Below are 13,025 nucleotides of genomic sequence, written 5' to 3' on the forward strand. Positions count from 1 at the left end.
GATCTCTTGCCAGTTTGGGGAAAATCTTTACTGACTCCTTGCAAATTGATCCAGTAAATGTCTTGAGGTTTTCTATAGAATGAGGAGAATAAACAAATTGTACATTTATTTTTCTTACTGTAGCTTTTGCTAGTTTTTAGGTATTGTTTTGAGAGGTTGTTCCTAGACCATGATATTTAAAAGCTAGTGCCTACGAACACCAAGGGAGTGCAGAGAAGAACAATGGGTAGGGAAGCACTAATTCTGCTCCTCCCAGAGCTATCAGAGGACAATAGCCTTGGTGTCTGGGTAGGGGACCTATCCAGTGGAGACCTTGTGGGTTAAAGTGAGATTTCCCCTCTGAGGGGTATGGTATGTCCAGGGGGGAAATCAAAGGCAGGAAACAGGAGTGATCAAGGATAGGAAGCATCACGGGAAAAACTGACAGGAAAAGGGCACAGGAGGTGGCTGCACGTACACAGTACGCTTGTCTGGCCATGCCCTGTGTCATCAGTGCGGTCTGCCCTGTCTTCATAATAGCTTTTTTTGTGTTCCCTGTGCATGGAATCTGTTCTGTGCAAATGGATCTAAATGCCAGTAACTGGACAGTCCCGAGTGCATGCATATTGTGATGGGTGTGTATGTCCTTGTGTTATCACCAGCAAAATCAAGTCAGAGGAGCTGGTGAGTAAGGTAAGAGATTTGAGAGCCAGGGCATGGCATGGCTGTGGGTCTGGCTAAATCCTGTGAAGACCTGTGAATCAGCTTCTCAAGCTCCCAGGAGCTACTCTTGGGTCTGGAGACCAGCTGAAAGAGTTGAGTTTGCATCAGTATCCTCATGCACAGGGAGACCAGGGAATCCTGGAGCCAGCTGCTGGGTAGAGCCCGTGTCTAAGGCTAACTCCTGGAGGGCTCCAGGGTGTCTGTGTGCATGTCTGCATGCCCACCGCTGCAGCAGAGCTGCAGGCCTTGGGGATTTGCATATCCTTGTGCCAGCGACTGAGGAGAGCAGCTCAGGCTCCAGGGCGTGGAGCCAGCTGCAGGATTGCTGCTCATGGGCACTAGAGGGATCCATTGTATCCATGTATGTGTTTCCCTCTAACAGGTTCAGCCTGATCAGCCAGAGCTGGGAAGAGGATTAGGCTGTTTGTGCTGTGCTTGCATGTCTGCTGTGCTCTCTGCCTCCGGCCAGTCATGTACAGTGTGTGTGCGTTTATATACGTGCACACATTATAGACTTGGGGATTTTCTGTGCATGAGTGCCTATTGGGAATGCATGCTCGGGCTTGCTACTGGCTGTACCCTGAGGACATGGAACTGAACAGCCTCTTCTCTACCAGGCCAGCTGATTCAGCAGCTCCTAACACTTGAAGTTGAAGGGGACCTCCCTGCTCAGAGCAGGGTCAACCAGAGCAGGTTCCTTTTTAATACCTTAAAGGATGGGACCTGGATAATGTCTTACAGCATTAACAACTCTCACTATATTTTTTTCTCACCTTCAAATGGAATTTACTGCATTTTGGTAATTGCATTAGCTGCTTCTTTCACTGGATACTACTGAGGAGTGTCTGGCTCCTTTTTTACTCCCATCAGGTATTTATACACAATGAGAAAAGCCACCCAAACATTCTCCTCTTGAGGCTGAACAGCCTCCAGCTCTCTCAGCCTCTCTCTGTATGTCAGATTCTCTACTCTCTTCAGAACCACAGGGCCTCTCACTGGACTTGCTCCATTAAGTTTATATCTTTCTTTGTACTAGAGACCCCAAAATTGGACACAGCACTTCAGATGTCTGACCAATGCTTAAATAAAGAGGAATAATTGCCTCTTTCCAGTTACTGGTGATGCATTTGCTGAAATACAGCCCAGGTACTGTTGTCTTCTTTTGCTAAAGAGCTCAGGTGCAACTTTCACAATGACCTGCAAGTCCTTTCTTGCATAGCTGCCTTCCAGTCCCCAGTTTGTACTGGTGCTTGAGACTATTCCTCCCCAGTTGTGAGGCTCTGCATTTCCCTTGGTTCAACTTCCTGAATCTCCTCTCCTCTCACCCCTGTTAAGGTCCCTCTGCATGGCAGCACAAGCATCTGATGTATCAACCACTCCTACTTCTCTATCACCTCCAGTGACAGGCCAAAGTTTACATGTGCATGACACAAGCTCAAAAGCTTGTGTCAGTCTCACCAGGGCTTATCTGCTAGCTTGGGTATCTTCCAGGTAGCAACTTTACTGGTTATCTGTACTTCATGTTAAAGACATCTGTTACTAAGACTGACATAGTAAAATCTCAGAGCTTTGCTTTTCAGCTCTCTCTTTTGCTATAGTTACAGTGACTTGAGTAGCCATGGTCTGTGTTGAATAGAAACCAGTCTTCTTGCATCAGGTTGCAGTTCTTTAGATCTCTGCTTCTTAGTGCTCCTGTCATCTATGGTTAAGCACGGCCTTCCCAGAAGCAGCAGTGTTAATTTATAGCCTTAAGATTTTAGAGTGTTATACAGTTATGGAAACAGTTACCTCCAGCAAGTCACACTGCTGAATGTGTAGCACTCACCTTAACCAACCTAGACTTGAAACTAAATCTTGAGGTATCTACTCTTCCCAAGTGAAAGTCTTAGGAACATCAGTGAGAATTTTTCTTTCTCCTGGACAGTCTAGTCTGCAGGAGAAAGAAGCACTACTCACATGTATTTCATCAAACACAGCAGTAGTTGCTAATATTTATGATTTAGGAATAATCACAAGATCTGTAAAACAATGGACTTGGAATATTAGATAGATATGCCTGTAAATGGGTTGAAATAAAAAAATATGAAGTGACCACCTGCAAAGGTACCCTTTAATCCTAATGCAATTGCACTTCCATGTTACATCTGCAGTTAAATGGACAAAGATCATTGGCTGAAACAACAGAAGATGGATGTAAGGACCGTACTGGGACTTATGATATGTATGCTAAAGGTCTCAATCACATTTGAAATAAGCCAAAGAATTCCAACACAGCCTGCTCTGCCACAGGTTTATTTACAAAATATTATTTACAGACTATAACTGTCTTGAGATCTGATAAATAATAACATTTCCTCCACAGAGAAGGAGTAAGACAGACCACCTACACATTTTTCTGTTACAAATACCCTATTCCAGCCAAACAAGACTATTGTCTCTTCTTAAAAGGGGCAGAGAAAAATGGATACGTAAAGGGTTTTCTGTCCACGGCGTAAGAAAAGGTATTAAGCAGTTTCAAGAGACGTAAATCTCCCCTCTGAAGTGTGCATGTGCAAAACAGCAACATGCTGAGGTGATGTGAACACACAAGTTACAGCAGGGTGTGCTTCTACTCCCAGTTTCTCCTCCAAAGAAAGAAGTACTCCACAGGGTGGTGTTCACGGCAAGAACAGCTGCATTAAAAAATATATGCCTTACTAGCAGCCTTGTGAAGGACTGAATAGTTTGTTCCTGATGCAAAATAAGAAAGACAGAAGGGTGCTGAAGTGAGAAGGAATGTATGCCAAGAAATGAATGAGCCCTGTCTCTACCCATCTGTATTCTTGTGCCTGCTCCCTGAATGTCCCAGTCTATCTTGAACCCTCATCTCCAATCTTAAAACATTATCCACCACCCTCCACCCACTTTGTATTCCATGTGATATACTGAGGGTCTGAAACTCCAATATGTGGACTACAGGGCCTACTTGGTGCTGCACAGAGTGGACTGCAGAAGACAGAGAATAGTTTCGAAGACCAGTGCTCTGAAACGGACTGATGGCTGCTGTAGAGCTAAAGCAAGGGGGAACAGAAATGAGAGCAGGTGGTGTTGCCTCATGAGCTTTTTCAGTTCTATTTGTTTTGCTTTGCTTGTCCAGTCACTCATTTGGAAGCAATTGCCATAGGAATGATTCCAAGTGATATCTGGTAAGGATGGGCATTTTTCAAACTTAAGAATGCAACGAGTGATCACTCCTTAAAGCCTTGGATGCTGCACAAGATCCTCTTCTGGTGGCCTGGAAGTGACACTCCCATCTGTTTCAAGTCCCTGAAGGAAATGGGAAAAGAAAGGAAAAAATGAATTGCCTATTCTTGTTCCTTAGGGACAAAGGTGTGGTTAAGGGCAGAAACAGTTACCAAGCATTAGTTCAGAAGGCTTCCTTTTCCTCAGTGCCTCCTACTGCACCTACGTTTTCTCTCGAGGGGAAAAAACTTCTAGATATTCCTGCCCTTCTCTGGCTTTCTCTGCCTACCCAGTTAACTGACCTCTTCTACTTCGTGGCTAGGCCTGTGCTCCCAGTAAATCAGGACTTGTGATTAAATCAGCTTGTGATAGGAGCCATGTCCCAACCCTTCAGCAGGTCTGTGCCTGCTCATTGGTTTCATGTAATTGCCCTGGTTGGAGCTGGCTGAACATCCCTGACAAAATAACACAACTGTTCTGAGTCCTTCTGGGGAGCCCAGAAAGATTTGCTCTATGACACAACAGTGCCTGGCTCATGGAGTGGGGAGGGATATCATTAGTCTATATAGAGTTTGTGGCAAGGAAATTATCTTACAAAGTCCTACAAGGATGGGGAGATGGTCAGGTTAGAGATCTGTTTGCCATCTATTCTTTCCCCTTACTGTTTTTCTCTGATGTGAGTTCAGAGCAGCTGAAGAGCCCTGAAGAGCCTCAGGCATGGACATGGATAGTTGGGGAATTAGTCTCAAGTTTGGGCTGCTCCCAGTTCTGGGCTGATTCTTCCCTTTTAGGTCAAGAAGCTAGTCCACTTCCATTTCACTGCATGGAGAAGCCTTCCAAGTAAATATGAGTGCCTGTTCAGATCGCACAGGGATGAGCACAGCTACTTGTAGCACAGCCTGAGGAACCTTGTGGGAGCCTGGCCTGCACTTACTCAGCAGTGAGCTCCAGAATGGACTCCATGGTGTCCAGGCCGGCAGTGCGGAAGTTGGAGATGTAGCGCTTCATGCGAATGGATTCCAGCCACTCAGGGATGGATCGGTAGGGGATCCCATCAGATCCGCTGCAGCTGGGGAGACGGAGTGTTACCCTAGAGACACATAAACCCTTCATCAGCCAGGCAACCACCTGAAATGAACTAGGAAACAGTAACCAAAGGGGAAGCAAGCACCCTCTGCCAGGGCTGAGCCACCTAATCTGCTCTCTGCACAGTGAGGTCAGAGCAGGTCAATAATGGCTCTGCTCGCTGTCACCAGGAGACAGAGATGACCACTATCTTCTGCACACAGAGCACACAAGATGCATCTTTACAGTCTGCATTGCTCACACTGCCTCTCCTCCTGCTGGGGACAGGGAGGTGAACAACCCCTGCTCCTCTGGTGACAGCCTGATTACCTGGGATCAAAGTCTGCAACAGGCCGGAGGAGCTGGGGACTTGAGATGAAATGTTGCAGCTGTGCCCGGATTTCCTGAAAATGAGGCCGCCTCATCCGATCGTGTGACCAGCAACTCTTCATGAGTTCATAGAGGATAGATGGGCAATCCACAGGCGGGGGGAGCCGGTACCCATCCTCTAAGCTTTTCATCACCTGTACAGAGGACACAGAGAAATCTGGCCAAGAGCAGAGAGTGCTGAAGAGGAGCCAGAGGCCTCCCTCCATTTACCACTTCACAGTGTGCAGTCAGTGGGTAGGTAGGGGTTGGTGCAGGTTACATGTGTATGACACAGTTTGGGCAGAATGGCACAAGATCAAGACACCTAAGAGATGCCAAAAACTTGAGTGGCATATGCATGTATTTTCAGTCCTTTACTTTATAGTTTAGTTCCCATTTGCCACTCAGGACATGTTCATGAGAAGTGAGGACAAAATGGTCCTGGCACAGGCACAGTGAGAGAAGGGGAACCAGACTCTGAGGAGTAATTTTAACAACACATGCTGAGCCTAGCATGAGACCAGACATAATGCTCCAGAGCCAAAGGAGAAAACAAAACCAGTAGAAGTATCTCCAGATCCAAATGCCATGGCTGATTTAAACACTCTTCAACTTGGCCTAGTGCTGTTGACACCTCACTACTTACTGCCCTTGACTTGGTTACCCTGATTTTCAGCAGGGAGAGAAACACAGTAGTTATGTGTTCAAAAGAAAGTCAAGACTACAGGCTGAGGGAGATCTACAAAAGTTTTTCCCCATATGCCTCATTTATTCTTTAAATCAGCTCTTGAACTCAGTGTCTGTTACCTCTTGATTGCTCATGTGCCCATATGGCTTGTCACCAAATGACAGCACCTCCCACATGACGATTCCAAAGCTCCAGACATCACTGGCTGAGGTGAAAATGCGATGGGCAATGGCCTCAGGGGCTGTCCATCGGATAGGAATCTTACCACCCTGTAAAAGAGCAGAAACATAGTGTATCCAGCATGTATCACTGAGTTGTATTTCTCCAGCCTTTTCATGCAAGGACCTTACAAAGTGGTTCAGAGATTGAGCCCACTTCATTTGAAGTGACATGTAGCCACCCCAGGGAAATTTCTCAAAAGAAGAGAAATATTCTTGGAAAGTAAATGAGTTTAAGCCCTCTGTTCAGCTGAACGCTACACAAAATCTCTGCTGTGGGAGTAAGAGCCTGACACCAGTCACAGCCCTGCTTTGAAGGACACCACGCATTAGAATTACTGGAGCTTTCATTGAAAGAGACATGGAGATGACTCTAGTCCAAAACTCTGATCACAGCAAGGCTATCTTCAAAGCTAGATTTAGTAACTGAGTTCAAGAGATCAGACCTCCTATTTTGCTTCTCATTTTAACACCACAGTCCCTCTGAATTTTTTAGCAAACAAAATCAACATGGACTCCAGAGACAAAAGTACCACCTTCTGAACCATCCACACCATGACTTGCAGTTTTACTACAGATTTTCCTCAGAGCCTACAGTTAATTTACAAGGCTGAAAGATTGGCTTTGCATTACCTTGGTTTCATAGGTTCCTTCTGCATCATTCTCCAAAATTCGGGAGAGACCGAAGTCAGACACCTTGCACTGGAGGCTGCGTGTTACCAGGATGTTGCGAGCAGCCAGATCCCGGTGCACATAATTGTGCTCTGAAAGGTAGGTCATGCCAGAGGCTATTCCCTGCAGCATGCTCACAAGCTGCACAGGGCTAAATTTTTCCTCATTTTCCTGCATGGAAGAAGAAGTAAGAGAAGTGTCACCAATCCACGTGGTTTCTAGTCACTGACCTTATCAACACACAAAAGTGGACAGTGGTGAACAAGCAAAAAGGCAATGCTGCAGCCCAAAGGACCAAACAGGTTGTCACTAAGGGACTGGTGGTGGTGTCTAGTCATCATTAAGCAGTTACATTTCAACTACCAAAGATGCCACTCTTGTCACTGAACAAATTGGATGGCATTAAGCTTCTGCTGCCAACACTGGAAATGTCAGTAAGCAGAAAGTAAGTGGATGTCTGGATCTTATTTCTAGATTTATTTTAGGGCCCTAAATCCGGGTCAAGTGCAAGTTCTGGTAGTTCACAAGCGTATTACAGATTGGAGTTTCTCACCCGGAGGAAGGTATCCAGTGCTCCATTTTCCATATACTCAGTGATGATCATCATTGGCCTCCCTTAAGGAAGACAAGAGGGTTTCAGCCTTTTTCAAATTCTCCAACTCTTGCCTTTCAAAGCTCTCCATATTCCCCAACACAGAGAACCATGTCCAACCCCAGCTAACACCCTCATTCCACTGGCACAGCTGGCTGCCCCTTCTCCTTACATATCTCCCAATGACCTTGTACTCCTCCTTGTATTGCACATATGACCCTGCAGCATCCCTCACACTATCCTGTCTTCTCATCTACTCACCAGCCCTAGCAGATCTCTCCTAGCACTGCCTCAGAACTCTGTTGGAAATCCATACCTCTCCTCCTCCCCTCATTCTCTGACATGACAATGCCTGTCTTCTCCCAGAACAGGCTCTCTGACAGAAAACTCTCTAAGAAAGGCCTGAGACGTGTGCCAGTTTCTGCTCTCACCCCAGAACTCTCTGTCACACACTCTGACTTACTTTTGGTGACAACTCCCTCCAGACGCACAATGTTTGGGTGATTGAACTGCCCCATAATTGTTGCTTCACGCAGGAAGTTCCACCACTGTGAGTCTGAATATGTTGACTTCAGAGTCTTGATGGCAACCACAATACGTTCTTTCCCTGGGAGTCGCAGGGACCCACGATAGACCTCCCCAAACTCCCCTGAAGACAACCAGAGACAAAATGTCACACATGAACTCGAGGATAGGCAGCAAAACAACAGTGTGGGGAAACTGAAAGACGGGGAGACCAATAAGTAACTCACCCTCTCCAATCACATTCTCCATAGTGACACAAGAGACTTCCAGTTCCTTAGTGAATTCCAGCACCCCTCTGCTGGGGTCATCATATGGTTGCAGGTCTACATAGGGTTTCAACCAGACCTTCTCTGTGGTAAAGAGAAATAAAAGAGCAAATTAACCTGTCGACTCTTTGGACAACCATTTTAAAGCATAACTACAAAAGCAGAAGTGAATCCACCAGCTTCTGACGCAGCAAAAAAATCTATCAAACCTACACTGAAGAGTATAACTGTTGTGGGACGAGGCATATTACAACAGAAAAGCCATGCCAGTGTCTGCTCTCAAACTAGTGCTTCTTTTCAGTCCTTCCAACACATTCTAGGCTTCCCCCTGGTTTTATTACCCCTTTGAACCTCACCTCGCTCAAAGCCCGAAGTATTGTAATCTGGCCGTGCATGTCTCCGACGGCCCCTCCTGGAACATCAGAAAGAGTCATGAAAATAAAATGGTCAGCAGATAGCAAAGGGAAAAGCAAGACTTCCAAGGCTGGTTGGTTAGGGACCAGGTTGGTTAGGGTTCAGGGTAGCACAGAGCAAGGTGGAACCACACACTGCACCTACTTGGAAAAGTACAGCTGGCAATAATATGTGATGCTTCATTAATATTTAGAAATGGAGCTTTGTTTTCATACAGGGAGTTCTATGCTGAGTTACAGACAAATTTCTGTTTATTTCATGCTTTCTGTACGCTTTAAGTAGAATATGTGATTTTCTTAAAACCAAGCAATAGCAGCCTTGTAGACATTGAGAAGGAAAGTAGCATTCTGTACATGGGTAGAGGAGCCCAACAGTAATGGTATGTGGAAAACAGTTTGAAATGACTGGATACATGTATTACCACTCAGCTGGTCTGCAGCTATAGAAATGATTGTACCTTAACAATGTTTTTATTCCTCTTTAATGATAACAATATGATACTTCTGGATTATAATGAAACTGAGAAATCATGACACATTCCTCTGCTCCCAACAGCAAACATTATCTTACAATATTAATCCCCTGAACCCTGCTAATCAAAATTATTTACTGAGACCCTTTCCATCTTGCTGCAGCACGCTGGTGTTTTTCTTCTCTAACTAACCTCTACCTATACAATGTCCTGTGAGAAATCAACCTCCCTTTCTCAAACTCACATAGCTCAGCTCTGGAGCTCATCTATACCTTTCTCAGTACCAAAAATCAATACTTACTTTCGCCGAAACATGAGAAATCCCACAATCAGCCCAATAAATAGGAGAACTCCAAAGATAATAGAGACTATGACTCCACCAGACAGAGCTCCCGTGTCTGCAGAAACAAAGAGAGAGGCCATATCACTTAAGAGACTAATATCTATTTGTCTGGAACATACTGACCAGCTTCTACTAGTTAATGGCATTAGGCAAGTTACAGCCACTTGTCTTCCAGGCAGCAGAGCCACCAGATGTCTCCTTTCATTTAGGTTCTCAAGCTAAAGCTAGGCATTTCCACAAAGTACATTTGAATTCATCAGAGAAAATGCTTTATTACCTCTGCTGATCTTTTAAAAACCTATTTCCCATAATTTAAAAAAAAATAAAATTAAGAACTTAAAATGCATTAATGGAGAAGTAATGAGAATCTACATATTTTTAATATTTTCCCAAAGAGATTTATGAAAATATCCAGAAGAAAGAAAAATCCCCAAATTTTATTTTTTTTTTAATAAATGAGTAAATTTTAAAGCAAGGAACAGATGATACACAGAACTGTGTTTCATCTGTGTAGGGAAGTGTTTCCTAATATCTAGTCCAATGGTCAGCATCCATAAAGCCTAATTAACACTAGTTATTCTTCCTCTGACTCATGCCACTAAAATTATTTAAAAATCCCCAGCTTAGTTAAGCAGAAATCAAGAGACAGAGCTAATGTCCTTGTTTTGTTAAAATCAAAAAGCAAAGATTTGGAAGGTGAAATAGTATCTTTACCAAAAATATGGACAAGCTTTTAGAGACATAGGACTTCTGCAGGAATTTAAGGGATCTAAAATTAGCAAATTCAGATTTAAATCAAAAATTGACACTCCCTGAAAATCCTGCTACACTAATATTCCTAGACTATAACAGCTAAAAAATGCTCCTAGTATTACCAAACAAGAACTCTCATCAAATGAAACCTTGCTGGCACTTCTTTTTAATCCCTTTCATATTCAAAATACCTTTGTCTTGGCATGATAAAGTGATCAACTTTCATTTCAAATAAAATATAGTATTGATGAAAGTATATTCTAACTTAAAACAATTGTGCATGCTAATTTACATCTTTTTCACAGGGCCTTTATTTAACTGGTACATTATTTAATTGGTTAAACATCATTTTTGTTATCATAATTTGTTACTGTGACTTCATGAAGATTTTACCTAAAGCTCCTGGTGCCAAAAAGGGCCCAATCTTTATATTCCAGTAATGGTATCCCAACTCCTTATCAGCTTTTACACTGTTAATTTAACTATTTAATTTCATTAAGGTAGGCCTTAGCTTTCTTCCTTGTGACCTTATTTCATTACAACAAAAGTAGTCTTTCAAATGTAGCACTTCCATACATGTATTTCTAAAGTTATCCATAGGGTCAAAAGGAATGAGTCTGCGTAATGAAGAGAGAGCAAATTCCATTACAGAAAACTTTAGATTACGGGGAAGTTTCTGGGCGAGCCAGGGAAAGAGGAGGTCGGATGTTCTTTGACACAGAAGAAAGGTCTTTTAGTGGCCCTGGAAGCTTGGCCTTCTACACATTGTACTTCAGTGAAGAACATTTTTCAGTGGCACATACCATCCCTTTGGGCAGAGCTACATTCAGGAACTGGACTACATACAGTGGACCTGATAAAGCTGGAAAAAAATTGTGCTGAGGTCTTCTGAGTTCTCCTTTTCACTAGTAAATGGCACACAAAAGGAGGCATATGGTAATCATTTCACTAGCATTCAAACTCAGAAACATTAGCCAAAATTAAAATGTCTTTCAAGAACTAAATGAAGGTCTGGTTAAGTACTGTGCCAGTACAATATACTAAACTGAGACTGATCAGGTTTAAAGGGGAAAGTGTGAGCAGATTTTATAAGACAGCAAGGAAACAAGAAAAATGCCTTTTGTCTTTATAAAGCAACAGGCTTGGCTCTGGTGACAAGGAACTCAGGAGAGTGGTGTCTTGCCTTACAGCCAGCAGAACAAAAAGAGATCCATGTGTCATGAGAACATACAATCTGATGGGGAAGTGAGTTTCTCCCAGATGGGATATCAGTGCTTGTCCTTTACCTGGTGGAAGGGTGCGAAACTCCTGCTCTGGGGAGTAGGGCCCAGGCCCAAGGGGTGTGATGGATCTCACACGGAGCAGGTAGGCTGTGTCTGGCTGCAGGTCTCTCAGAGTGACATTCGGCTCAACAAGGTGCTTCACTGTGTAACGTGCCTCCTCTCCCTGCAGGCACCAAACAGGATCAAGTAACAAATGCATGCTGAACAAGAGGACACTTCCAGCCCTTTGGGTAAAAGGGGGAAGAGGAAATCAGGCAAGCCTTACCTTCTCAAAGAACATGACCTCATACTCTACTGAGGTCCGGCTGCGTTGCCGTGGGGCAAGCCAAGAAACAGAAAGACTACTGTCATCTCTCTGTGTCAGAATAAACTGGGATACTGTCACTGGAGCTGCAGTGGGAGAGAATAGAGAACATGAGGGAGAAATACAAACAAAATGCCAGCTACATCCTCTCTCCACCAGAAGCTCTGGTCATACCATGCAACTGGAACTGAGTCTTATTGCCACTGTCATTTTTCTCTTGTGTGGTGGAAGGGAAATGAGGTCTCTGGTTGTAATTAATTGTTTTCCATGAATAGTGTGTTTCTGCCCCAACAGTGGAAGCACAACTTTGTTTGGCCCTCAACACAAAATCCGTGCTCCAAGAAATTACATTTATTCCAGGACTGCACTGAAAGTGTCCAATTTTACATAAAAAATGTCAGGATTTTATGCTACAGCAGCAGTAGCACAGCTATCCTATGTAATGATTTATGAATGCAGCTGCATTGCATAAGAGTACAGTGAAACTCAAAGCTCAAAATGTCTCAGCTGACTGCAAATGCATGCTGTTCATGAATAAAAAGATTATTCTCAAGACTCTGCAAGGACTGAGGAGTTAAGCCTGGTTCTCTCCTTGTCCTTCATCATCATCAGGAAGTGATGAGGCAAGCCAAAAGTAGCTCAGCTTTTCTAGCTCACAGATATGCTGCCCCCGCATAGCATCAGGAAGAAAAGTCATCTTTTGTTACTAAATTGGAACCCAGGGAATGCACCAAGGGCTGTTGAGCACTGTGACGTCATTTTTTTATAATCACATTTCACGATGCTCTGGAAAGTATTTACAGGACAGCCAAACTAGGCAGATTGAAGCTAACCAACAGAAATGTGTCAAGATTTAACATCCTCATCCCTCCATGCTTTCAAAAATTTCTTTTTCCCCAGTTACACCAGGGTTTCTGTTGTGTTTGGTGTTTTGCAATATCTGAGTCACGGGAAATATTTCATGACACAGCCCTCGTTCTTCCTGTCACACAGGTAACAATACTTAGGCTGTGTGACAGGGAAGGCTTCATCCTCCTCACCTCTGCTAAGTTCTTGGTGGATTCATAGCTCTTGGTAGATAATGATTACTGCTACTTTGATTTGCAAGGAATATGACTAATGGACTTTACATGCCAG

At 43.8% G+C, this 13,025-nt stretch overlaps 1 protein-coding gene across 1 annotated transcript in view; it reads right to left on the reverse strand.

Moving 5' to 3' along the window:
- Window positions 1–2,978: 2,978 nt before the first annotated feature.
- Window positions 2,979–13,025, reverse strand: part of EPHA1 (EPH receptor A1) — a 33,653-nt gene continuing 23,606 nt past the window's right edge. The window contains exons 7-18 of the mRNA XM_058864813.1: window positions 11,850–11,974; window positions 11,588–11,747; window positions 9,507–9,603; window positions 8,676–8,731; window positions 8,281–8,403; window positions 7,992–8,177; window positions 7,490–7,551; window positions 6,898–7,107; window positions 6,166–6,315; window positions 5,320–5,513; window positions 4,859–5,014; window positions 2,979–4,008 (exon numbers count right to left, since the gene is read on the reverse strand). Of these exons, the coding sequence (XP_058720796.1) occupies window positions 3,930–4,008; window positions 4,859–5,014; window positions 5,320–5,513; window positions 6,166–6,315; window positions 6,898–7,107; window positions 7,490–7,551; window positions 7,992–8,177; window positions 8,281–8,403; window positions 8,676–8,731; window positions 9,507–9,603; window positions 11,588–11,747; window positions 11,850–11,974 (1,598 nt within the window). The 3' untranslated portion in view covers window positions 2,979–3,929. The remainder of the gene's footprint in view (window positions 4,009–4,858; window positions 5,015–5,319; window positions 5,514–6,165; window positions 6,316–6,897; window positions 7,108–7,489; window positions 7,552–7,991; window positions 8,178–8,280; window positions 8,404–8,675; window positions 8,732–9,506; window positions 9,604–11,587; window positions 11,748–11,849; window positions 11,975–13,025) is intronic.

Source organism: Poecile atricapillus, chromosome 1 (assembly GCF_030490865.1).
Source record: "Poecile atricapillus isolate bPoeAtr1 chromosome 1, bPoeAtr1.hap1, whole genome shotgun sequence".
NCBI classification, from domain to species: Eukaryota; Metazoa; Chordata; class Aves; order Passeriformes; family Paridae; genus Poecile; species Poecile atricapillus.